The sequence below is a fragment of the Anguilla rostrata genome, chromosome 18 (assembly GCF_018555375.3).
Source record: "Anguilla rostrata isolate EN2019 chromosome 18, ASM1855537v3, whole genome shotgun sequence".
NCBI classification, from domain to species: Eukaryota; Metazoa; Chordata; class Actinopteri; order Anguilliformes; family Anguillidae; genus Anguilla; species Anguilla rostrata.
This window is the reverse complement of record NC_057950.1, coordinates 18,142,114-18,169,785: the sequence shown is the minus strand read 5'-3', so window position 1 is coordinate 18,169,785 and position 27,672 is coordinate 18,142,114. Positions and strand designations below refer to the sequence as shown.

Sequence of the window (27,672 nt, the reverse complement as noted above, 5' to 3'; positions counted from 1 at the left end):
GTCTCATCCCAGACAAAAATAAAATGAGGATAAAATGTTTTAAAAACCTCCTCGTCCCCAACTGGCCCTTCGACCTGGCTAAGCAGGGGTGCGGGATGGGACGAGTGGGGTTCGATGGAGGGACAGGGATGCCGGAATCCAGGAACAGGCACACCAGGGAACGGGCAAAGAGCCGTGGGTGTTGCCAGGTCCCTTGGGACACCAGCAGAGCAGTGATTCAGAGGAGGTAACGGAGGGTGACTTTAAATCTCGCAACCTTGTCATGTGCGATCTTGCCCCAGAGCCACAATACGTCACACTGGGCTAATATCAGAGAACGTTTTTTCATTTTTTTGAGCCTGTGGGGAGGTGAAAAGTATATCTCTAAACGTCCTTGTTAATGTAATCTATCGTTTTTGCCTTTTTTCTGAGTCATGGAAGCACCATTTGGCTGCAGAGTGCAGACTTGCTTCCAGGGGTGCTGTTAGATGGATGACATGGATTTTGCCTTCGTGTCTTTAATGTGTGACAGAATAAAAGTCCAACTCCATGTACTGGAAAATTATTCCGAAGGGTGGCATTCAAGGGCATTTAATTTAGGTTAGTATTTGAGAATGGGCCCTTGAAAGAGAACTCATCTTCGGTGTTGGGGTGGGCACTGTAACCATGTAGCCAACCTAAGCTAATTAACTATTGATTGGGTGGCTCGTGGGGGGTTCACCCTATAAGACACAGGATTCCAGCATATGGATGTAGCACATGGTCTGATATTGAAACGTGACAGTGGCAAGTCGGACTGTTCCTGGAATATCATTGGTCAAAGCGTGAGGATTGCTGTCAATGAGAATTTCCTCTTCCCATTTTGCTCTAGAGAACCTTAAAGTCAACAGGGCACCCATGGTGTACCGTATCCAGTTGACATGAAGTCCACATCTCTGTAGACCGAGAGTGAAAAGTAGCACCGGCTAGCAGCACCAACACTCTCGAGGAGGACATGAATGAACCAAGCTACCAGAAATCACCAGCTATTTCAAACCGCATGGAAAAGAAAAATCAGGGTTAAGAACTGGCTGGATAACATCAAGTTCAAGCAGAGTATACTCCTCCCTATAGTATGTGCACAACATTAACAACATTTTTTACAGGTTTTCCCAGGTTGCTTGACAATGTTTCTCCTAAAAAAAAAGATTACCTGTGCAGATTAATAACACTTAACCGCACTGTTAATGTTCTGTTAAAAATACTTGGAAAATGCATATGTCTATGCCATTCTCACGTGTTTTAAAATATGTCATTGCTATATGATATCTGACACACGCTGGTGTGACACCCCTGGGAGGGAGATGCGGCAGTTCTGGTTGTGGACAGTTGGTTGCTGCATGGAGAGAGAGCGCAACCACATCAACACGAAATCGAATAAACAACCACCTTAACTCTTCCCCCTCACGGGTTTCGGGCGAAAACAATAAACTAAAACGACAGACTGAAATAACAAAGACAAAAGAAAGTAAAACAGAGGGACCACTTTTTCAGCACACCACCCGTAGCTGGCCAATTTTTCATTTTGCATGCTTGGACAGACACTAGCTTGGTGTGTGCTCCCGGTCTCGGCCTCGAACTGTGGAGAGGAACACACCTTTAAGCACCTGGGCCGATTAGTTTGCGCAACCCAGGTTGTTAGTGCTCTCTCCTCTCTCCTCCAGCCGGCGCAGCCGAGACCAATCCGCTTTCTCGACGGACCAAATGCTATGAGGTTCAGATGTGTCTGTCCAATTAATTTTTTCAGTTTTCACAGGATACACATTTGTAAATGAAAAAAAAAACGCCAAACACAATCGTTAAGGCATATGCTTACAAGGCTAAGAGGGCAAAACACAGCCTCATGCCAAAATGGAGAGTGTGAGACATGACATAATTTCCATAATCAGTCTCAAGCCGAAGGAAAAGCATATTTGAAATATAGTCAGATGGGGGCGGGGAGAGGGTGGTGGTAAGGTAGATTTGACAGAAATCGTAGAAAATGTGGCAGGATCAGAACTGCCTATGCCCCTTTGCCCCAGGATCTTCCACTACCCTCTGGGGTGGGTAAGAAGGTGTGAGCTGTTTGTGACAGCGTGTGACAGCATTTCTGAAGAAAAATAAATAACTATGTACAGATAAAAATAAAAAGCTGACCTTATATGTTGCATTAGCAAAGTTTGCCACAGATAAGTTGCTTAACTTGCAGAGCTATGAATAGATTAACTTCACGCTGCTTCGATGTTAGAACGTGCCCTGCTCGGTTAAATCCACGGCGGTAAACAGCTTTCTGCCAAAATCAGCTTATTTTTTTTTTGACATGGTCTGACATGAGGCTACCTGCTGATTTCCGTCGGCTATTAACGCTCAGCTTCGCCGAGATGATTTGAGAGCAGCTTGGCGATACTCTAAACGCAAAGGAGCGCTTCATAAAATTGCACTTTGCCCAGTGCATTCAGGGGTCTCGTCTTGTCCCTGACAATCTCTACAAAAATGCGGATGCTGAGAATTAAGATGAGATGGTCGTTTTAATGGCTGTGGGCCAACATGCAATTATTCCAAAAAACACAGTGACCATATGAACAATCATCCACTGAAAAACTAATTCAATCTCAGTTTATTTTGCATCAGGTTAGTTAATAGCATAGTACTAAACAGTGAACTTTCACAATGAAGGGATAAAAAAAATGTCCATTTTGTTTTCCAGTTTTCCAGCTTCTGCTCTTTTATAATTAGCTCAATCATTCATTTTATTTTTGATAAAATAATGAGTTACAGCTAAAGAATACACATGTATGCATGTTCATTTGTGTGTTTTACTCTGGTCCAATACAAAAGTGAACAAGAATTATATAGCTGTTTTAAAACAAGTAGGCAGACTAAAAGGTAATCAAGCTGGACAACACAGGGATGTAAACTTGTGCTTGAAATATTTACCTACATGCAGCTTGATTTAACGCATACGGTGTAATGGTGCCACGCTAGATTCTTGAACAGGACGTGTTCAATACACGTTCAATAATTCATGAATGCATTGTTAATACACATGTTTGGAATGTTATACTGCAGTGCTAGGTTAAGGGCAAGGGTATGTTTTGCTCTGTGTAACATGTTTACAGTAATGTCATTTGTCATGTAGATAAAGGTACACATATTTTTATTCAAGAATGCTCATATCATTAAAGTGCTTGTGAAGACCTTATCTAGATTAACGTAAGACCCACTTCTTTCGCAGTCCCATTGTTGCTCATCTGGCCTGCGTGCATTTGTTGGTGGGAAGTGAAACGCTCTCTCTAATTGCAGATGAAGACTCAGAATAGAATCCCACGGTGAGGGATCGGGGGCCTGGGTCTCTCTGCGTGCTGAACGGCATTTTGGCCCCCAAGGCTAATTAGCGGGGAGGGGTGACGGGGCGTGTCTCCTGCCACTTCGCAAAAAGGTTTTTGCTGTTGGTATGGAGCCCCCTGTGTGCCTCGCTCTCATCCCTCTTGTCATTTCTTAATAATTCCATCTTCCCTTTTTTAACAGTATCTATAATGGGAATCTGGTGCTCCAAATCTGATCCTGGAAAATGGCTGTAGAACAAGAGGTTTTCGTGGCAGTAGTGTAGTTTAAAAAAAATAAAAAGAATAATGTAAAAAAAAAAAAAGGCTAATGCTGTATGTGGTCACTGGGTGGTTATTGCTTTGATGGTAGTATGCGAGATACAGCAAATGGCCAGAGAGTGGGGGCTGCAGTAACTGAACAATTACCTCAGCAGCAGGAGGAATTAAATTGACAGTTTGTAATGTTAATCTCCTTACTGGTCCCAATTCAAGGGAAAAGAGAAGAATCAGCTTGCCCCAGATGCCCAGTGGAAATCAATTTGAAGGTTCTTGAGCCTCCCCCCCCCCCCTAGCTACTGCAGAGCCATCCCTCTCTCTCTCTGTCCTTCTTTCTCCCTCTAAACTGCAGCAGTGCCTGATTTCAAATGAGTTCCATTGGTCAGGAAGTGTGAAATTTAAACAATTAACTGGACTCCCCACTGCTGAAATTAGTTTGGTCTAATCTCACTTCAAGACATTGTACTCAATAATGAATACCCTTTATTTCAGTAAATCAGTGGGCAAAATTAGTGGTGTGGCAAAGTGTGTTGGTTCTAATATTTTCATTTGTGTATTATTCCAATTAAGTCAACAATCAACATCCTTACAATCTTGCATATTTGTTCAGATTCATTGTAATTATCCCAAAACTTACTAAAGCAAATAAGTTTTAACACTGATGCTTTTAGGTACTGATTGTATTTACAATAGGGGTATTATTACCATCCCTAAGAGATTATTACTAATTCAGGAATAAGAGGAGTGTCATGGCACCGTGTATTTGAATTTCATGATGTGTAAAAACATAGAGAAGGAAAAGCTATTCGTAAGACCATTTACATACCTATTCAAATGTTTATGCATAATTTTGTTAAGCTATTGGCACCCTGTGATATGGATCTGAGACTATGCATTAGACCAGGAAAGAACCTGTTTCACTGTATGTCTTCTGCAGCAACTCGACATAGTGACATAGGGTACGTTTTCGTAACAATGTCCAGGGCCACAGATAGGGCAGGACATCCGGGACACTTTGTCCCTGGCCTGGGCCCAAGGGGGCCCCAGGATACAGGGTGCAACTATTTTAAATTTGTCTCAAAATATTTTTCGGGCCCTGCCAATGTATCTTGTGCTGGGCCTGAAAATTCATAACTGCGTTCCTGACAACGTCAATATGGGTCAAAATGAGAAAGACGCTATAATCTATTAATCATACGTCACCTGCACGAAGAATACATTTATACACATTTATATAGGGTAGTGATAACATCCCACCTGTCTTGGAGAGGTGATATTGTTATTGACACTTTTCTTTTTTATGCAGGTGTGTATGCCACCTTAAAGAGAGAGCTAGTCAATCGGGAAGTTCAAAAAGGTGTTGGCTACTATCAACATAAAAACATAGACAGGGACTTTTATGATAACCCCTTTTTCTTCAAGGAGAGCACAGAACCTACTGGGACCGTTAACTGCGAATACCACTGCGCGGTTCTTGTTTCTTTATAAATTACGTACATTGGAATAACAGCTGTGAAAATGATATGAAGTAATTATGTAAATTTGGTCAGTTTTTCATGTTTCAGCAATTGTTTGGAACTCCAAGGCATAAAGCCTCGGCATCATTTCAGGACCCCCTCAGCACTGCTTGCATGACACAATTTTTTTTGTGCTGTCCTAGTTTCATGGTGCAACTAAAACCGAACCACACTTTGAGTCAAAGCTTGCAAAGCCACGTTTGCAGATACACTCAGTGTGCCTGCTTCTTTTATGGCACTTTTTGTAGTGCATAGCACATGAATGTGTAGCAGTACTGTGTGTGTGTATGTTTAATAACCCATAGAGGTTGACTCCTAAAGGTCAACCACCTGGAGAGCAATTTTTATTGCAGCCTGTGAAAAGGTTACTTCAGGCACACCAGGAGCTGGTGAAGCCATTCTGGGAAACAGGAGATGCAATGTTTTGTCAATTTAGGTACATTATTTATTTGGTTAGCAATGTTTTCTGCAATCTACCTAACAGATTAAAAAAATGAAAACAGACAACATAATAAGCAAATGCATAAGTAAATAAAACAAATAGAATTTGCGATCTCAAGAATAAAAGCAATTTAAAATACATAAAATAAGACTAGAAGCTAAAAAAACGAAAGTACTTTTGAAAGGACGAAAAGCAATTATCAAAAAAAAATTTAGAAGAAGTCAGAACTTACATTTTCACATCACAATCTAGGAGCCCTAACTGAAAATATGCATTTGAATCCTGGGTGAGTGGCGTGGCTCACACTGAATATGTGACTGATTTATAGTCCAGGGTTTAAGTCCCAGAGGGTTGTGCTATGCTGATTTATCATGCTGAGCTGATTTATCTATATTTAACAAAGCAATTCCAGTGTAGAGCCCAACCTGATATCAGGCCCACAACCTGAAGATTTTAAGCCTGTTGTCATTTCTGAATAGATGGAATGACTATGTTGCTGTAAAGCCATGTCTATTCTCTCTTCAATCTCTACACCCTCCTCTTCCCCAAAGGACAACTTGCTCTTCTGCGAACACCAGGAGTCCACATACGACAAGGGCATGCTCCCGTGCCAGAGGTTCGAGGCGATGGACCACTTCCAGAAATGCTTCCTGATTGTGCGTCTGAGGGATGAGCTGGTGGGGGGCGAGGCTCGGAGGGGCGTGGGCCACCCCCGGGGCTGGACGGCGGTGCGTGTAGACCTGGTGGCTCCGCCCGTTGATTGCTATGCATTTGCTCTCCTCGGCTGGACCGGATCCAGGGTAAGATTGACTCCCGGTCATCTGAAAACACACCTGAGTTTCTGTTGCTTCAAAAATACAGAGAGGGGGCACTACAGAAAGGGACTGCCACATATTTAGAGTTTTTAAAAATAATTTGAGTGAGTTTGAAAAACACTGCTAATAAAAGAACTTGAATGCTGAGTGTCTCCTGTTGTTTGCAATTTCTGCAAACAGTCTGTTATTTTTTAAAAAAAAGCAAAACGCTCTCTCTTTGCGTCTGGCTTTTATATGAGGACAAGGCCCTGCAGCTGTGCCTGTGAAAGGGGGTACGAAATCAGCTGTGGAAAAGAAAGAGAGAGATTTCAGAATGCAGTCATGCTTCACAAGTTTAGCTTAAGAAATCAAACAGATTTCTTAAGCTAAAATGGGATAAACAAGAGAAAATCAAGAACCACTCAAAAACAAGTTCAAGGACAAGAAAAAACAGGGACAACTATGTACATTTGTTTAAAAGATAATTGGCTATAAAATAATCAAAATCCACTGGACTCTCCTATTACTGAGCAGGACTTCAGAATCTCAAGCCAAATAAATCAAGTGGTCCTGATAGTATCCTAAATGAGATGCGTAAACATTTGGAATCATGGACTCATGGCCCTATTTTTAAAAATTGAGACAAGTTTCTGAGGCAGTTTTGTGAACAGTAACCTGTAGCATAATCAATACAAAATCACTAGCCTTCCTTACTAAGCACAATGTAAAAGTCAAATTGCATTTTTTCTGAATTGCCACACATCTAGCCTCATTTACACCCAGCATACCATAATTGACATAAACGCTGACCATAAAAAAAGAGAAAATAAATGCCTTTTTCATAGACTTCCAAAAAGCGTTTGATTCTATTTGGAACAAAGGTCTTTTCTACAAAGTTATTGAAAGTGGTGTAGGGGATAAAACATGCAAAATTATTAAATCAATGTACACAGACAGTAAATGGAGCATCAAAATTGGCAACAAAAGAATAATTATTCAGCCAGAGATGTGAAATATGCCAAGGCTGCAACTTAAGCTTAACTCTATTTAACATACACATTATTGAATTGGCAACTAAGTTGAAGCAATCCGCAGTACCTGGTCTTATTCTTTATGGCACTGAAATTAAATTTCTTCTCTATGTAGATGGCCTAGTTCTACTGTCACCCTACAGCAGGACTTGAATCTCCTAGAACAGTTTTGCCAGACCTACGCCCTGGCAGTAAACATGAAAAAGACCAGAACATGATCTTATAAAAAATGAACCAAATCTCTACATTAAATTTCACGCTAGGGACTAATGCAATAGAAACATGCACACGATACAATTACTGTACTTAACTTTGAAAATAAGTTCCACCTGCAAGATCACCCTCTCCACCCATAGCCTCGCAAATATTTACCCCCATAACCCCTTTACCCCTCATTTCTGTGGAGCTTTGAGACACCAGAGCTTTTCTAGAACCCTCAAGCTGCTTGATTGCACATGGAAACCACAGCCAAAATAAAACAGCACATAATCGCATAGCAACAACAGTTAGAATAACACACCCTGAGGCTGGTTGCAATGTTTTTTCCCCCAACAGTTTTAGAAATGGCAACTGAGAAAAAAAAAGAAGAAAGTCAGAAAGACAGTGACACAACTGCTTAGATCTGTTTTAAATAGAAGTGCTTTAGATAAGCATCAGATTTTTTCCCCCCTTTCTATCTGTGAAGCAAGTCAGATTTTTTGACAGTTAAACTCGCAATTGCGTAAATGTTAATACGATGACGCTGGAATGTCACATGGTGCAACATTCTGCTTATGCTAGCAAAAGGACTTCATAGTTGGAAAACTGAGAGTTGATCCACTTGATATTGTATGTTGACATGTATCCATGAAAAAGAAAAAAGGATGCGTGGAATGCGTATTTATTCTCAGTTTATTTGTTTACACGTGATGGTGGTTCTTTATGAATTGTGGCGTTGTTCATGGATCATGATGGTGTTCTCTCCTCCCTGTAGCAGTTTGAGCGAGACCTGAGACGATTTGCGACGCGTGAGCGGAAGATGCTGCTCGATAACCACGGCCTGTACGACAAGACCAAGGTACTGCTGCGGTTCACCCCTTCGACCGCTCTGCTTTGGTTTATCTCTTCGACCGCTCTGCTTTGGTTTACCCCTTCGACCGTTCTGCTTTGGTTTATCTCTTCGACTGTACAGCTGTGGTTTATCCCCCTGAATACAGAGGCAGAGCTATTCAACCTTTTAGCACTTTCTAGATTAAATAACTTTATCTGCAGCCAATAGTGATGACTGTTTAGTTGGTGGGAGCTGATTGGCTGCTGCGTGTTTGTGTGTGTGTTTGTGTGAGGGTGTGTGTTGTGCATATATACTGTATGTGTATCTATGCGATGGTGGGGAAGGGGGTTCTCTTTTTATCTTTCTAAAATTTATTTTTCTTCTGGTTTATCCACGTGAATGCAAGGACGGTGACTATAATTCATAGATACGTACAGATATTTATGGAATTCCAGGTGATCACTGGGTTTAAAGCAGAGCCATCTGAGATGTAATAAGAGGCAGTGAACCAGAGGCCTACTGTTCCTGAGGGCCCTTATGAGCCATGCAGTGCTGATGCAGTGCACTGTGTTGCATTGTGTGTATTCCTGTCCATTTGTGCCAGCAGAAGGCCTTGAATACAAAACCGCAGATACTTTAAAAGTGTTACAGGAGACATTTTATATCTGCCAGTTTTCTCTGGAGAGCGGAGAGCAGGCAAAGCTGGAGCCAATGGAAGGACTGAAGTTGATGAAATGATTACACAGGGGCTTTGGCTGCACCGTAAAGCTGTGTGAATTCCCTCCTTACAGTATAAACACAGTGGTGAAATGAAACCGCAGCCCAAGCTTTTAGCGAGGTGCTAAAGACGATCCTTTTCAATAAACCCTCCTTTAGGAATAGAGGCTGTACATGAGAACTGGCGGCATTGCAGTTTGAGTGATAAAAGTAAGGCGTGTGATAGCTGCTTTCACTTTTTTAAGGAGCAAGAAGAACTGTTACAGTAGCTGTGAGGCCTCACAATTAACTGGGAGCTTTGAATCTCTGCTGTGTGTTACCATAAAGCCCTTGTGCTCAAAGGGTGTTGGGGCAGTTAGGGTTCGTACAGGAATATCTCTCCTGGGTGACAATATTTTCATGTGCAATATGCGACTCCTTCAGTCCCAGCAGTTTGTATTAGAGGAATATATTTAATTACTGTCCAGCTCTTTGTGAAGATCTCTATCTTGGGGTAAATACAAATAAATAAATAAGTCCACATTAGAAATTCATAAATGCACAACACGTAAAGTAGGTTGTTAGAAGAAAAATGAAATTAAGGATCATGCAATCCAGACCTGATGAGTGGGGAAAGAAAGAGGAAGTTGACATGGACAGTGTGTGAATTCAGGGGGCAGATTAAACAAGACATTACTCTTTAATGATTAATAATGTTTAATTATGTTTAGCAAGTCAGAGAATCCGCAATCACAGCCACCACAAAGAAAGAACTTTTAAGAAAGAAATTGTATGACTCACATGTGACCAAATGAGGACAGATGCTGGAACATAAAAGCAGTCTGGGGGATGACTGTATATTAGTCAGGGGAGGGGTGTCCTAGTGCTCATACAGGTGCATCAGAAAGGGGTGAAGTCGTGGGGGCAGGGGTGTGTGGGGCAGGGAGGGCCACAGCAGCGCACGAGGCCGGCCGTTTTGACTGAGGAACGACACTCTGTCAGATCTGGGTCTCCATCGGCCCTTTCCCCCCGGGTTTTGGGTCAGAAGCCCTATCACCGACGGCTGACAGCTGTCTGCAGACGCAAAAATAAAACAACACAGAGAAACTCCTCTGTCTCTGCCCTCAGCTGTCCGACCCTGTTCATTCAGAACAGGAGGGTCGACAGGCCGGGTGGGAGCGAGGACGCAGTGGTCACATCACACTGGAGAGATGGAGGAACAGCCAGCCGTGGACAAGGTCACCTCAGACTGAGAGCAGGCTTGAGATGGAGGCCAGTTTAGCCCCCGGCAGCCATGGCTGAATGGTAATAGCCAAAAATGCTATGCAGTGGATATGGAACCTGGGCTTGTAACTCAACCCTGTGGGGCATTGCTGTTCAATCACTCAGCACGGTACTTCTACCTGAATTGCTACAGTAATCAGACAGCTGTATAAGTGAATAACCACTGTCTAAAAATAAAGCAAACTGTGCCAGTTGGTTGGGATATGGGCGTTTGCTAGGGAAAAATGACTCCCTCGACAACCCAATGCACCAAACCCTCCAAACACAGACGGGCTTCCGTCTCCCTTCCCAAGGTAATCTCATCCCTCTTACAAGGTTATTTTCTGATGGAATCATTTAACAGCGAGGCTTCTGTGAAGCTCAGGTTCTCTATTAGAGCCTTAATTAAGGTAATGAAGATCAATTAAGTGCTTTGTTTCGAGGGGCATCGTAGCTGAAACAGATCAGAGCATTCGCCCTGTCCTTCAGCCTAAGGCAGAGACAAGCAGCCCCCCCCCCCCCCTTACCACTGGGCAGAGTTAATTGGACGATTCTGAACGTATGGCAGAAAAAGCTCAGATAATGACACTTTTACCACCCCAGCTTTTTCATAAATGGTGTCCTTCTTTAAATGAATGATTTTTCTCCTGATTTTTTGACAAAGCAGACGGTATTTGAAGAGCGTTCAGTGGAACATCTGAGAAGGGCAAACCTGACCATGTGTGGCACAGCCAGGGAAAAGATAGACTTTGATTGCAGTGCAGCTCAGATTAATCATGCTTTATGCCCGGTGCTCTGCATGCCATTAAATGTAAAAGCACACTTAGAAAAGCAGTACGTTACTAAGTACTCACAAATTATGTCAATTTGGAAAAAGACACTTAGGCAATCAAGGCACAGTTGGGTAACTATCGACTGAGAGGGCAGTAAAAAACTTTAAAGAACTTAGTCCACAACCTAACCGCCTTTTAAAACATACTACAAAATGTTTTTTTTAACCTATAAGTGTTGGTTAATTAATCACTCTCAGGGAGCAGAGAGGCTGTGCTGTTAAGGCTCTGTCTGTGCTGTCAGTAGTTTAGATTTGAAGGTAAAGCTCTGGTGGATGTGCCCTCCGCCGCCCGTCTCAAGGTGTTACATAATTAATACGATGTACGGCATGATGAACGAGGGAGGCTGCGGATTTCATCAGACGCAGACAGTCACTCTCTCCCCAGAGCAGGAGGGCTTCATGACCTGCCTGATGCCCACAAACCCTTCCTCTTTACATTACCCTTGAAATGTGTGTGTGTGTGTGTGTGTGTGTGTGCCTGTGACTGTGTGGGAGAGAGAGAGAGAGAGAGAGAGAGTGTGTGTGTGGGTCTGTGACTGTGACTGTGTGGGAGAGAGGGTGTGTGTATGTGTGTATGTGACTGTGTGTGACTGTGTGGGAGAGAGAGAGTGTGTGCACACACACAGTCACACTCAGAAACACACATAGACATACAATCACACATACACACACACTCACACACACACACACACACACGCACGTAAAGCGTTAAGAATGACATGAATATAGTGCACAGTGTTATGAATTCTAGATATTCACCTTTCTTGATTTTGGCATTAAACAGATTAAATCACTGAGTCATCTGTACCCAGGTACCTGACTGATAACAGGATTTAGAACTCATAAATCAGCCAGTCAATCAAGCATGTCACTGTTCATTGTGAACAATCCACATCCTGTACTTCACTTTCCTAAAGACACACTTACATTCCGAGAGTATGTATGTTTGTTTTTTTTAACAAGGCTCAGGATTCTTCAAACAGGAATAAGAATTTAGAGGGAGATCCAGGATTCAGTCAACATTTTCCCTTAAATTTCACGTCATGTAAGCATTATTTTCTTCCCCCCTTCAGATTCACATTTTGACCAAACATAAGGTGCAAAACTCTTGTGAAGAACAGTAATACAAATGCTTACATTTCAATGTCAAAATGAAGGACGACCATTTGACTGAATCTAGGACTAACTTTGTAGCGTGCAGGTTAGTTTATGTGCTGTGCACAACTGTGTGCATGCGCTGTGCCCGCATTACTGAGTGAGCTGTGCGGTCTGTCGCAGTTCATACGCACACCAGGGGTCCGTTTCCTTTGATGCTGAGCCTGGCGTTTGGTTCCAGGCAGCTTGGCTTTGATGGGACGCCCTGTCTGTCAGGATCGATAAGTCAGGATGTATCAATCTGTCTGCGAAAAAGGCCCCTCCACTGTCATATTCCTCGCTGCTCTTCGCTGGTGCCGTCATCTCGATTACTGTAGTCATCAACAGGACTCTGAGGCCATTTACAGCAGTACAATCAGGACAAAATGGGGAATACGATACAATTTGCTAATGCATTTAGCGTGTTCTATATGTGTGGATTCACTGGTCCTTAAATTTGACCTATATAAAAATCATAATGAAATTCTTCCTTTTCAGAAACATGTACTGATAGAGTACTTCTACCTTGGCAGGTAGCTGTCCTAACCCATGCTGTCCTAGCCTTTCCTGATACTATCCTGTATTGCCTGGTTCCGATATGGTAGTATTAGCATCACATTATGTGCTACATCTGCTACCTTACCTTTTGGTCTACAGCAGGGTTCTCAAACTCAGTTTCTGGAGGGCCACTGTCTCTGCTGGTTTTTGCTATTTCATTTCCACCAGCCGTCTGTTTAGGCTTCGAAAAGAGGTATGCAAACTCTTTAGCAAATCACTTCAAATTAAGCATTTAAGTGCCGGAACACGTCAAAATCCAACAGACATAGCAGCCCTCCAGGATCTGAGGTTGAGATCCTGGGTCTAGCACTCATAGTTTCACATCAGAACACACAACACATTTAATTGCAAACATCGTCTGGGGTGATAATCATTGTGCTTTCTTTATGTCGGCACTGGGAGGGGTAATGAGTCATTTTCATCTGAGAGGTAAACCTATGGAGGCAGAAATTCGGTCTCATTCAGCACCTCAATCACAAGAGACCAGCTGTGACCCTGTGAGTCGTTAAAACTGCGTGGTCTAGGCAATGGAAGAAGCAGGAGCCGTTCTCCTGTCAGCAGGAAACAGGAGAGATGCGTAAGAGGAGAGGCAGGAAAAATGAAAAGATGAGGACTGTTGGATTTGTGGCTGTTCACAGCTCATCTGTCTTACATAGACACACACACACTCATATACACACACACACGCAGCAGGATTTCAACATCCCACCTGGCCCAGTCACATACTCCACAGAATGGCAAACTACTGGGCAATTGTAGGGCAATTGCATGGGGCATTGGGGAGTTCAATTTTTTGAAATCCCTCCCAGCTGGCACTGAGAGTGGAAAGGGGGGGGGGGGGGGGTTGGGGTTGGCAGATGCACCACACTGGGGCATGTTTAGACAAAGTTAAATCATAAATAATAAAAAGAAGAAGCTTCCGTTTAAATTTCATCCGTCATAGAACGGGCACCTTCAGGGCCCCGCCCGACTGTGTGCTGCGACAGAGAGGTGGACAGGTGGGTGGGAGTTTCCGCAGGGTGTCTTTCACAGGCATTTACACTTCAGGGGCGTTTTTCCCTCTTCCTAAATGAGAAAACGAGGCCGTCTCCCCCCCCCCCCCCCCATCCCCGTATGACTGCGGCGAACCCTGCATAAACACATCTGAGTACATCTGGAACCAAAAAAGCTCCAAAACCTAGTTTGAGCCAAAGCCATTAGCGGCCAAGTGACAAGGACAATTTTCACATAAAAAAATAATTTATACTCCTCTCTATTGAAGGTTAAACATGTTGACATGCAGGAAGATTTCAGTGTCGATAGGCCTCTCTGGTGTTTCATTACTTTGCGGGTTCTGGCCATCTCCAAAGGCCACTAAATTTCAGCTCAGCGGGTTCCATTTGCTGCATGGATACCGATGACAGGGAAACTGGCTTCTGTTCTCATTCGTGTAGCGAGCGCGGTCACGCTGTGTTTATACATGCAGAACAGGCGGCTTAAACCTTCACCTTTGGCCCACCAGAAGGTGAAAGAAGTTAGGCAAAGAAGTTAGGCAGGAAGAATGAGAAGAAAATCTGGAATCAGCGAGAATACAGGTTGATTTGAACCTATTGACAATTTCTGTTAAACAAACCTTTTTCAAACATTGTGTGGAAATAGCTGATTTTATGTTATAAGAAGATATAAATACCTGATTGAAAAGTATGGCCTTTGTCATACAGTGTCATAACTGGGTATGACAAGCGTTATGTCGTGCTATTGATAGCATTCATCCATCCATCCTGATGAGAGTGAGCCTTTTTGCTGTCTCTCTTCTTGTATTACTTCATGTCTTATTGCCTGTGTTCTCCTGTAACATAGCGAATCTGTGCATTTAAAAATTTTAATATCTGATATTCTGGGGGTCTGTTTGAAGGCTAATACTCATGTCACAATGCATAGACTAATAGTCTGGTTGCTTCTGAAAAGCACCATTCAATAATAAAAAATAAAAAAAAACATAATTTTAAATAAAATGTGGCCTCTAATGGCTCAGTCTGAAGCAATCGCTGCTGACGCTGTGAGTGTTGGTATTCATCACTGAAACGTGCTGCTTGCAGAGTGAGCAGGGCACTGCTTTACGTACGTCACTTAAACAATCTGGGATAATTTGATGCATATCTTATTAAATTGTCTCATTAATTAAATTCGGGCTTACTCCGTTTCATGAACGTCAGTTGCGATTTGATTACGCTTTGTAACTTAGAAACAGAGAAAAGGGCTGGAGCTGGAGCTCCCAAGGCTCCACCAGGATATCAATTCTCCTTTTGGTTCTTTGATTCTCTTCTTCCGCGTTCCTTAAGTCAAATTATCCCACAAAATATCTATTCCCTTAAAATAAAATCACATGAAATTTGGCTTTTCACATGTGAAAACATGCATACATTTTCATATGTGAATTCAAATATTCACACATGAAAAGAAAATGTCATGAACTGGACATGTTCACATGTGATTGGCTTTTTCCCATGTGAATGAAAATGACTACATACAGTACAAAAACAAAACATGTGACATCAAATAGCATAAGCTACCTTTCCTGCTCTCATTTTATAAGTGGGATTATTTTTGTAGTTCACATGTGTACTCCTCACATGGCATTTTTGGACACATGGTTTTTGAACACGTGATTTTTTTTTTGTAAGGGTTTGACCAAGATATTCCAGGCAGAGTGCAATAATAGCTGGCTCAAAAAGCACACCTGGCGTGAGATGCTTTCATCCTTTATATTTCCAAAGTCGATTATTTAGAAAAATCTAATTTACTCAGCTGTGTGTCACAGTATTATTAGCTACTGTTTCTTTCAAAACAAAAATCAGACCTTTGTAATATTGCTCTTTTCAGCTAAGGCACAGTGAGTCTGTTACAGGTCCAATTAAGTTCTAATAATTTCTCTGACATTCAGCTTCGAACAAAAACCAGAACATAACATAAAAAAGGAACATAAAAACAGTTTTTGCTTTGGGTTTGGCAGCCAATACACAGTAAAATATGCAGTCTTTATACTAATCCGAGGAGAATCCAGTGTACTCTGACAGAGTAAAATGCACTGAGCCGTCTGATACTGCTCTGTCTGTCAACAACTACATAAAACTAGATACTATAGTAGGGTTGCTGTGACTAAACCCCTCATTACAAAGACAAATGCACATTTGAAAGTTCAATGGTGCAAAAACCATAGGCACTGGTCTACAGAGATGTAGAAAAAAAGTGATATGGTCAGATGAGTCATCCTTCACCATATTCTCGACAAGTGGTACAGGTACAGGCCTGAATGCTTGACCCCTACAGTGAGGGGGTCTGGTGGTTATGGTGTGGAGAGCATTTTCCTGGCATGGTTCGCCTCCACTTGTCCCTCAGAGGGAAGGGGCCCTGCAAATCAGTACTGAGTTATTCTGAGTGATCACCTTTATCGATGAAACATTTCTATCCTGATGGGAGTGGTCTCTTCCAGGATGACAACGCCCCCATCCACAGGGCACGAGAGATCACTGAATGGTTTGATAAGTATGAAAATGATATGAATCATATGCTATGGCCTTCGCAGTCACTAGATCTCAACACGATTTGGGAGATTTTTGACCAATGGCTTAGACAGCGCTCCCCACCACAATCATCTAAACACCAAATGAGGGAACATCTTTTGGAATAATGGTGTTCCATCCCTCCAGTAGAGTTCCAAAGACTCCAGAGAATTTATGCAAAGGTGCACTGAAGCTGTTTTGGCAGCTCGTGGTGGCCCAACACCTCACTAAGACACTGTGTTGGTTTTTACTTTGTCACCCATCTGTATATAAACCTTTGATGAAGAACAATTCACTTATCTCTGAGAGGCTGTTCACTGTGTGACTATATTTTACTTGCACAAGAGCTGCAAAGGAGGATGTTGTGATCACTGCAGTTCATTCTCTATTTTGTGAAAAGAAAAAAACGTGATCCTGATGCAAGTGGAATTTTGAAGGTTTTTCATAGCCAGAAACTGGAATGTGCTTGTGTATTGCTTGTGTAGTCAACAGCGCTGTCAGCTGTAAGGGATGACCAAAATGGTCTTTAATGTTTGTCCTATCCATTAAAAAATGGTAGAAACTGTATCGACTCGAAGCTGAGTCTAAATGGGAAAAGTCACTTGGTTGTAAAACAGTACAACAATGCATTCATATGGAATATTTTTATTTTCTTGACTCAATACTTATAACGGAACTGCTGCAACTGCCACAGCAGTCCCTCTTTTTGGCATGAAAAATGAACAGAGAACGTATTTAATACAAAGAGGATGTCACCTCCCACACAGAGACATCCCGCAGTGGGAGGCTGTGTCTGTTGCTTTCTCTGGCATCTTGAACTCCAGCCACGGTGCCTGAATCAGGCCTGAAAATTACATTCCAGGAACAAGGTGGCGATGAAAATGTGAGTTTAATTGTTTTAAAAGTGCAGTTGCTTCCACACTGCAGAGAGTGATCTGTAGAGTCAAGGCAGTTGTGCTCAGCCCCAGTGATATTGTGCCTCTCTGACATCCTGCCCTCCCTGCCGTCCCCCACACCTCCCACCCCCGACTCCCCCACCCCACCTCAGGTCTCCCGGGGCCCATTAGCATAAGCTGCGCACAGAGGGAGAACTATTTTTATAATCTGCAATTATGACTTGAAAAAATAGAATTAAATGTCGAGCTATTTTCACGGAAAAACCAACACCTGTAATCTGTTCCTTGTTCGGCTTTCGAGCGGCAGGTGAGTGACAGCGCACTCAGCTGCGTATGAATAGGACAGAGCAGCTGAAGACGCTAACGCGGCACAGCAGCAGATATTAATGCTTAATTCTGGATCTATCTGCTGGAGAGTACCACGACTGGCACTGTGACTGTTCATCACCCAGGTGAGAGCTGCAAAACCAAATGGACAATAAGCCTGTCTGTTCGAAAAATGTGTTCACGTAACTCCCATTTCAAAAACCACGTGGGAACACCCAACATGTGAAGAGTGCGCATGTGAACTATAAAAATATCCCAGCATATGAGAGAGGAAAAAGGTTACTGTACCTTCGCAATTTCATGTGAAAATTGTGGTTCACATTTTAAATAGTCAGTGATGTGTAAGTGTGTGCAAAAGATGCAAATGATTCGACATGGTCTTTTTTCTTTTCACATGTGGAAATTTTCATTCACGTGTGAAAAAGCCAATCGTGGAAAAATCTCCAGTTCATGCTAAATTCACATTGTGAAAAAGGCTAAAATCACGTGATTTCTTTTTTTACAAGGGATGAGCCAAACATTTATATTTACTGGATCACATTTATCTATTTGATGCACACCAATTGAAATAACCTGTTCTGCCCTTAGAGAAGGGTGATGTTAGGTTCCTGGAGAGACAGAGGGACTGACGGTTTACTTAACATGTGTCAGACCTGTTAGGCACACGTGCGATTCTGCTTCTGAATTTCCTTTAGGAGATCTCATAGCTTATCAGCAATGTATTCTCATTCTCCTCAGCTATGGAGCTTATTAGGATGAAGACAGATATTTAATGTCCTGGCTTCAGCTACCACTTTAATGCAGTCGTGTGCGTGCATATGCGTGTATGTGTGTTTGTGTGTGTGTATGTGTGTGTGTGTGTGTGTGTGTGTGTGCATGTGTCTGTGTCTGTCTCTTTGTTCTGTACAGTGCAATTAAAATGAACTGTGCTAGCTTGTGAAGAATGCTTATAATTTATATATAAACAAGACTGATCCTATCTTGCTGACTGAATGGTCGGCTATGTGTCTCCAGGTAATGCACACGCACATGGCTCAGACAGATTAGCATCTTTATTCAAATTTAATATGGGGTAAATCAGATCGTATAACATCTGTCCCTCCTGCCTTATTATTACCAAACAACTAAGCTGTATTTTTCAAATTTGATTTAGCAGACACGTCAGACCACGGGACACATTTATAATACCATCGCTTTGTTATTGAAGGCTCTGGCTAAAGACAGATTAATTGACTGAGACACTCACTGAACACATGCACACACACAGGCCTGCATAGACACAAGTACAGGCACACATACATGCACAAGCCCCAGCCCCCCACCCCACCACCATAATATGAGAATTTCATGTTGTGATTGGGATATACTGATCAGCAGTCTGAAGTATTTTCCCATTAGAATTAACCATTTTCATTTCACGGCTGTTCTTTAAAAATATTTCTTCCAGGGGGGCATGCCCCCATACCCCCCCTACTGGGTTACAGTTATTGGGGTCTATGCATTTCAACCCCCCAATATTCCAACTAAAGTCCTTGGCACACGCACATGCAAACACTCACACTCAATCAGTCTATACTTTAATCTGCCACATTGTTCCATGTGCAGGCATTAGCTTCTAATTCACTCGGCTCTGCTGAAATGTACTGAACACAGAGAGGAACAACAGGGCCAAGTTTGCATTTTGCAGCAGCTTCTAATTTAGCAGCTGCGTCCTGCTGAGGCAGCAGTCCCAGCGTCTACTGGAGGAAACAAATTGGTCAAGCTAAAGGCGCCCATTTGAGAGAACCAATTAATTATTAACAGAGTTTGGCAGAGCTAAGAAAATTCAATTATTGTTATTATTAGCAGTGGTCTATGGAGTACAGCTGTTTAAAATCTGGTCTTCAGGTGGTTAAAAAATGGTGGTTTTCATTCCCAAACAAGTGACTGATCTCCACAAAGCAGTGGTGAGCTGCATTACCTTTGAGATATAGTACCAAGCAGGCTGGCTCCTGTAATCACAACACCCCAAAAAAGAAAAACTTAGCACAAGTGATTAATTATGCATGTGTCATACTGACATTATGATGACATACTGACTGATTTCATGTGCACATGCCATGTTTCAGCAATAACTACGAGCTTACAACAAATAAGTAACTGCTATTATTAGGGCTAAAGTAATAGCTAAACAATACAGTATCCCTTGCTTTATACTAAGTCTCACAGAGCAGGGAGGAACAGGAAGGAAATCAGAATTATTTGGTGGAAAGAATTGATGGTCTAATTGCCCAGTGACTCTTGTGCTGTCGTCAGCGTCTTCCTTGTGCCGCAATAAAGACCGATTAACATGGAGACAATCGAACGATTATCCTATTAATCATTTCCCTGGTAATAACAACCTGTTTTCACCTTGTAATAAAGAAAAAAACAATTAAAACAAAGAGGTTATTTACTATCCGCAATAAATCATTGGAAAAGCCTTTGGAGCGGGGAGTTAGGACCCAGATTAATCATGCCTAATTTAATGACACGTGTTCTGCACCTGCGCTGGAGAGGCCATCTCGAGAAACACCGGGTGGTGAGTGTGTTCCTGACCTCTAATGCTTCCCGTCAGCTGGCCGCTCAGACAGAAACACAGCCAGCTGCATCTGTATTAGTGTAGTATAATGTGCTCCATTACACCCACTGTTTGAGAATCCGTTGAAGTAAATAAAGGGTGATACTGTTATTTTAAAAGAAATAATTAAGGTGGACTTGTTAAGGTGGACTTTTGAGGACGTTGCCTAATTTTATTACCTCCTTGTTACATTATTGCACATTGTGTTGCATGGTATCAATATGCACCTATTTCTATGGTAGGGAAAGGGTCACATATTTTAAAAAGCAATATTTGGGAGGTTAGGTAGAATACAAATTGTGGCCGTGACACAATCTATTGTCTCTAATTTACTTTATGAATAAAGATTAGGGGCATTTTCATTTTTAATATGTGTCAGACTCATTCAAAGTGACTTTTATATTAATATGCAAATTACGGATAAATGGATTGCAGTGACAAACAGGAGAGCAGTGGCCAGTGGTGGCGAATGGCGCTTAGCCTCTCACTCAGCAGTGTGTGTAAAGACATCAGATGCCAGATGAAGCACGTGATTAGATGCTTTTGTGCTTGAAAACTCATTGTGAGGTACTGCCCACTGTTAGCTAGGCAGAAAGCTAGATCAACACAGATGGACCAGAGGTTGTAGAAATCAGGGGGAAGGTTGGCACAAATTTTGGGGTCGGGGTGCAGGAAATAATAAACCACACCAGCCAACAAAATCCACCACGAGGAATCCACCACTATCAGTCAGTCTGGGAGGGCCCCCCAGGCCAGAACAGTTAAAGTGATCCAGATGTTCGATCAGCGACTGACCATCTGGAGTAGACAGGAGATAGAAAACACCCAGTAACAACTGTGCCAGTTGTCATCTTGTGTTTGGCAAACCTGGCACCCTCCTTAATGACAGATTTATTAAACATCAATAACTTATTTGTAAATGATTTATATATGATGTCTTAAATGCTTTAATCTGTATATGTAAAAAGATATAATTCTAAAAGCTTTTGTTAAATTCAGCAATTGTGCATTATTAACTCTGTAGTCACTATAACTGTGTTTTGGCATTTCACATAATTTTTAATCATGTTGTATTAAAAAATTAATATAAATAAATAAATATATATATCATTTAAATTCAAATTCAAAGCCAGTTTGTGGTTGAGCAAGCTTCTCAAGTTCCTATTCCTGGTCCTATGCAATCACACAACCTAACAAGATACTGACCACAAAGTTAAGCTTCAAAAATTAATTTACTTCTATTGTGAGCAAACATATACAGTATATTAAAAAAACCTCTTAAACTTTTTAACTTCATTTATGTGATGAAAAAACTAAAACTGTCTCAAACTTCTTTTGGCTTCTAAGGCCATTCCGCTCTGAGCTTTGATTAAATTGCTCTCATGTTTACAGTGCAGCTGTGTAATAGCCTAATATAATAAAATGGAGTGTACAGAAGGGAAGAGAATGTTATATTTAAAAATGTGGCTGTACTGAAACAGATAAGGGTTTTCATACAGTAATAATATTCCCTTACAAGTTTTTCCCTGAAGTTTTTAAAGAACCATTTTAAATAACAGCTTTCAGTCTCATGACCTTGAAGCATGATTTGCTTTAACAGACACTGTCTGAGTAATCATTTGATTCAGACTCCAAAGCACCAATGAAAGGACAGGGCAGCTATTACCATATGAAGAAATTGAGAATCTTTGAAGAAGTCAAAGATTAAATAACTTATCTGAACGCCTCTACAAAGCATAGGTCAGTGGCCAAATGGTTCACCATTTTCCTGCCTTCTCCTCTGAAGCACTGAACAAGTGCTGAAATGGGTATCAAGAGACAAACAAAGGAAACTTTCCGGAACATTTAAGGGGACATTCTGGAAAGATTTAAGGGAATGGAAAACTGGTGCTCAGCAGTGCTGCTGTGATTATGAAGCCTGCAGAGAAAATGTGTCGTGGAAGAGAAAGATAAAGTGAAGACGAGTTTGAACATTATGACAAATATATTTCCTCTTGTTTGTTTTTTTAAACAATTAAACGAATGATTATCATTGCTTTAATAGCATCATTATGTCTTTTCAGATTACATCTATTTTTTCTGGATGAATTGAACACACAATGGAATCAGGTTACTAAGTCCTTATCTGAAATCTGAAAAGGTGCTTTTGAGACCGCGGTCATTTGTGTTTCTTGTTTTTTTACTCATTTCCAACTTTTGAAACTGAAACCATAGCAATGCAGCTGGTGTTTTTTTTTAATCAGGGGTAATCGATACGGAGAAGGCTAGCGGTGATGAGCCCATTTCGCGGCTGGCTGGCGGCCTGGGAGGAGGGCGAGCCCCTCGTAAACCCACGGTGACGGCGGTAATTATTAGGCAATGGTGCCATCTGTGTCTGGAGCGGGAGTGTGAGCGGGCGTGGGAGTCGGCCAGAGTGCTCCGCGTGGGCGGACAGACTGGACAGTGGCGGCCCCGGCGTCGCCGGCGTTATTAATAACCGGCTCATTAAGTGCAGCCGGACCTGGGAGATTAGCCGCTCTGACTAAAGGAGCAGAAAAACAGGCGAGGAACGCGCGGTTTAGCGCCTCCGGAGCGGCGCTAACGTCTGCGTTCAGCACCGTTTGGGCAGGAGCGGGAGGGAGGCTGGCGTGACTGCTGCAGAGACAGCGAGAGGGGAATCAGCAGTGTGCCAAAGAGAAGCGCGTCGCGAAGCAGCCATGATGTCCACCACGCATACGTTAGGGCGTATGCTGACGGTGTACAAATGGGGAACGTACTCCTGCGGAGTTACCTAAAAGAACGAGTGGATGCTCTGCTCTGGTCGAAGTGTTTTTCCATGCAGCTGATGCAGACTGTTACAGGGTTGAATCCTGGTGCTGAACTCTGATGCTCTGTGACACTTCACCCATCTGTTGCTAAAGAGCTTTGTGTGGTTTTCCACCTAGAATTCAGATCTCGTCACCCATTGGGTACGAGCCAGTACTGTTACCTGGACCCTGAAATTCAGTTATTATTTAAATTTTAGAAATTATTTCTGCACTATACTGTAGTGTAGAGTACTGATTAACTTCCTGTGTGAGACGTAAAATCCAGAATTGTATTGAAGCAAAAGCAAAAGTCTCTTAATTGCTGTTCACAACTAAACATCAAAAGACCAGCCAGTATTTGCAGTTTAGGTATTTATAGATATGCATAAGCAGGGCAAACTACATGAATATAATGCAAACTTATGTTTGCAACTTTTAGAAACGGAAAAAAGAATAATCATAAACACATGATAATATTACATTTTTAGTGAATAACCCACAAGAGAGATAAGGACAGCCAAGAATCGAGGTCAATTGAGGTGAAGGACTACGGCTATTAATATCAAACCATTAAAAAGCTACCCAAAAAATAACTCTTTCACCTCATTTTCTTCATCTGCAACACATGTTACAGTATATTGAATATAAAATGCATTAATCAGGCACTGTCTCATCTACTCCCACGTCCACCCACCCACCCGCCTCCCCCACACAGGCTTTTTCACCGGGCTCTATGAGTGGGTCATCTTTTATCATTTAGTCTGTGCAAGTCTCTCTGGAAAAAGGCCGAGATATCGCATTATAAAATATGAGCCATCTTCTGGAACAGTTCCTTTTCAGCAGCTCACAGGGACCTCTGACTTTACAACATAAAAAATAATTGTAAAGGGGTAAACATTTTACTCTTGTGCAGTCTGCTAAAAAGCCAAAGCAATTAGATCGGCTGGCTCCTATATTTTGTTATTTGTCTTTAGCTTTAACCAGCAGCTTGCATACAAAGAAGCACAAGGCCCATTTCTTTTAAGTATAAATGTAGTTGGTGGTTTTCCCTGGCCTGCTTGCTTTAGGGAAAAGTTGCATATCTGGTGAATGTGTTTGATCCTTCATTTATCTCGAGGTTTGTGATGTGGCCAGCCGAGTTTTTGTGGCATGGCATGTTGATGTGTTGCTAGAGCTCACTGTAATATTTAATCACCAGACACGTCCTGCTGAGTTTCTTTTAACTGTTGACAATGACCCGTCACCACAGTCAACAGTATGTGGCTTTCATCTGCACAGAGTTTATTCCATGCAGTTATTTCTCACCATTAGATGAGCGGTGGGGGAGGGGGGGGGAGATCAGACTTAGATTCATAATTCATACTCTGGCTGTATTTGTCTGTGATTTTATCAATGAGGACACAAAGCTAACGGGCCGGCTGATTCTGGCTCTGATAGTGTCCTATTCATTTTCCCTGCGTGCCTTGAGCCCCCCCTTGCAAATCAAACTGCTTCCTTCGGTATATTTGCATTATAAATAACATGCCTGGCAGGCAGGACTGTGCCTTGAAGTGTTTTTAGCGGTAAATGTGCTTGGATACGGGGTTGCCGTCCCTGTGTTTAGAGAACTGGGTCTCTTCCGGCTGTTTTGTCCCTCCTGTCAGTTCTGCCTTATCACTTCAAGGCAGGATGTGTGATGAACACAGCTCCCTCTCCGCTCCCGTCCGTGCGAGGAGGCGGCCCTGATACCGTACGCTCGCTGCTCGTTACGCCATCTTGCCTCCGGCCTGCCCCTGCTCTCTGTTTTGAGCTCCACTCTGGCCGGACCGAAAGGTCACGCTTTCTTCAGTCCCCAGAAGAGACCGCGTGGTCCTCTTCGGCGTCCGACTGCGGCGCACGGATCTGCGGACGAGAACGGCGTTCCTTTCCCTCGAGCGCTCTGCCCTCAGGTCACCGCGCGCTTTCACGGCAGTGGACTGGTGTGGAGAGACGGCCGCTGTCTGCCTTAAATGAAGCCTCTTCTCCCACCCGCTGCAGCGGGGCTCTGTCTGTTCTCTTCCTGCCTTGCATCTCTGCCTTGGGCAGCTGTTACTGTAGGCAGTGCGCATGGAGCTGGAGTTTTTAGAGGTTATGGGTTCAACTCCTTGTAACCTTGAGCCAAAGTGCTTGACCCATTTGCTGTAATAAAATATACAACTGCATTAATCCATGAAGAGCAAAAATCTAAGCATTTCCTCTGGGAATGGGGACCCCTGCTAAGCAAATAAATAATGTTATGTAATCATTAAAGTAGGCTTCTGTAATATTGTGATTGCAGGTTTTCGCTCTTTATTTCAGGCTCAATTGTGTCTGCATATAATAAATGCATTTGAATACATGGCTGGGACGAGTTACATAATTCTTACATAAATGCGTGTGTGTGTGCACATGTTTGTGTCTGTGTGTGTGTGGGTTTGTGTACAATTGTGTTTGCATGTGTTTGTTTGTGTGCATATGAGAGTGTGTGTGTGTGTGTGTCTGTGTGTGTGTGTGTGTGTATGTGTGTGTGTGTGCACATGATGTCAGTGACATATGGTATATAATTTACGTGCATTGTACCCATTTATTCTCCACTCTAATGACGGTTGTGCGTGCTTGGGTATAAAATTAATGTTTTGTTTGTTTCTCCAGAAAGTGTACCTAACAGCAGAAACAGAGGAAGACATATTTGCTCTTCTGGGCCTGGAGTTTATCGAGCCGAGGCAGAGAAACGCTTGAGTCCGCCCCAGCTGAGGGCCGCTCCCCACAGCCATCGTCTCGCTCCAGTAGGGTCCCTGCCTGAGACCTCCGAAAGAGGGCTTAAATCATCACTGAAGAGTAGTTTTGGTGTTTTCGTCTTGGTCTTCAGCGCTGTGCTGTGCTGTGCTGTGCTGTGCTGTGCCATGCAGTTTTTGGCTCTGCTTCCTCGTAGTCTTAGTCGGCTGCTGCTGCGTATGTTAATCTAGGCTGAATAAAAGCTTGCCCTTGGTGGAACGGGCTCGATGAGTGTTTTGTCATAGTCGTAACCTTTGCAGACGGTGGCGCATTCTCCTGAACCCGAGCCAGGAGGAACCCAGGCTCGGAGCAGGGAATGAGAGCGCGGAGAAATTTAAAGGGGCCACAACATCTCGGTTTTGGCCTCTGCTTCCATCCATTCACTGCCGTTCCATCAGAGCATAAATGAATAGAGGAAAAATAAATGTTTTTTCATTTCATTTTTTTATTTCACGGTCACGACCTTTCCGTTCTCACTGCATCACGATCGCAGCTTATCGCCAACAGGCCATGAATCACTGTAAGAGAGAGAGAGAGAGAGAGGGGAAAAATCATATCTAATCTGCGTTGATTCTGGAGAAACAGGAGACTTCTCCAGGGCCTCCTGACGCATAGCGCCTGTCAGATCACATTAAGGGCCGCCTCAGGTCGGGTACGGCCCGCTGCCCCGCCGTCTCCGTGACAGCGTCCGCCGGCCCTCCAGCTCACGCTGAGACGGACGCTTCCATCTCACGCGGCTGTGCGCCGAGTGGTGCCCCTTCACCCTGCCTGGGCGCGCTGGAATCGAACCCAGGTCTTCAGAGCGGCACGATGCGCTCTCCTGACAGGCGAAAGAATCACCCCACCGAGCTAAAGACCCCAGTCCCCTGGCGCGAGTCACACCCGCCGCTCGCCTGAACGCTCCGAACGCAGCCTCCGAGCATTCTAGCCATGCCAATGAAGCGTTCCGTCTGTTTGGATTGGAATCGAAATGAACTGAGAAGGAAAGAGAAGGATTCTGGGAGGGATGTGGCTGAGTTTCGCAATAATGATCCTCACGGATAGACAGAGCAGCTTTGCCACTAAACCGAAGTGACCTCGTTTAGTCCTGGGAAGCGAGCGCTCAGTGTGGCCGACGTGCCTCTGAGACTGGAGTTTAAGGCAGCTCTAACTAAAAGTGTGAGGTCACTAAACAGAACTGGGCCTGCAGTGGTCCGATAGACATTTCTAACCATGCATACGAGACCCATTTATGCATATATTTTTAAATATTAATACATTATTACACTACTGCGCCCCCACGTTAGTACAGTACCATTTTAATGTGTATTTTTGCACTGATATGCTGTCTGAATATGGGTCAATTCATACTATGTTCCATGAATTATTCAATCGACCAACAGCTCTGTATTGCACCCCCAGTAAAATACATCATTCATTTTTTATCACAATGTGCTCAGTGTTCCATTAGCAAAGTTTCATAAAACAACGAACAAATCCTAACAAATAACCCTTTCATGTTTGCAGTCAACAAATTAATGTAAAACCCCATCAGAATTTTAAACATCCAAACCAGTTCAAGCTCTTGGATAATTGTGATTTGTGATGCATATGTCGCCAGCCTATTGGGAGCATTTTGCATAAAAATACATTTATGATTAAAAAAATAAGCACAGCTCCAATGACAGAATGCATCACTTGCTGTGATTAAATGTAGCCTCAAGTGTATAGCCCGAGCACTCCAGTGTAAATTTCTTATTAGTGTAAATGGTTTTATTTTGCAGTCAGTAACTGCTTTTTATCCTATAGGCTTCTCTCTCCTACATTTTAAGCTGAAAGAATGGAAGAGATTATTTAGGAAGTTGCACTTCAGAG

The 27,672-nt window shown here is 42.8% G+C and overlaps 1 protein-coding gene across 1 annotated transcript in view; it reads left to right on the top strand.

Moving 5' to 3' along the window:
• dntt (deoxynucleotidyltransferase, terminal) overlaps positions 1–26,362 on the top strand; it is a 59,598-nt gene extending 33,236 nt beyond the window's left edge. Inside the window, exons 9-11 of the mRNA XM_064317952.1 lie at positions 6,110–6,358; positions 8,357–8,440; positions 25,696–26,362. Coding sequence (XP_064174022.1) covers positions 6,110–6,358; positions 8,357–8,440; positions 25,696–25,782 — 420 coding nt within the window. The 3' untranslated portion in view covers positions 25,783–26,362. The remainder of the gene's footprint in view (positions 1–6,109; positions 6,359–8,356; positions 8,441–25,695) is intronic.
• The last annotated feature ends 1,310 nt before the right edge of the window (positions 26,363–27,672 follow it).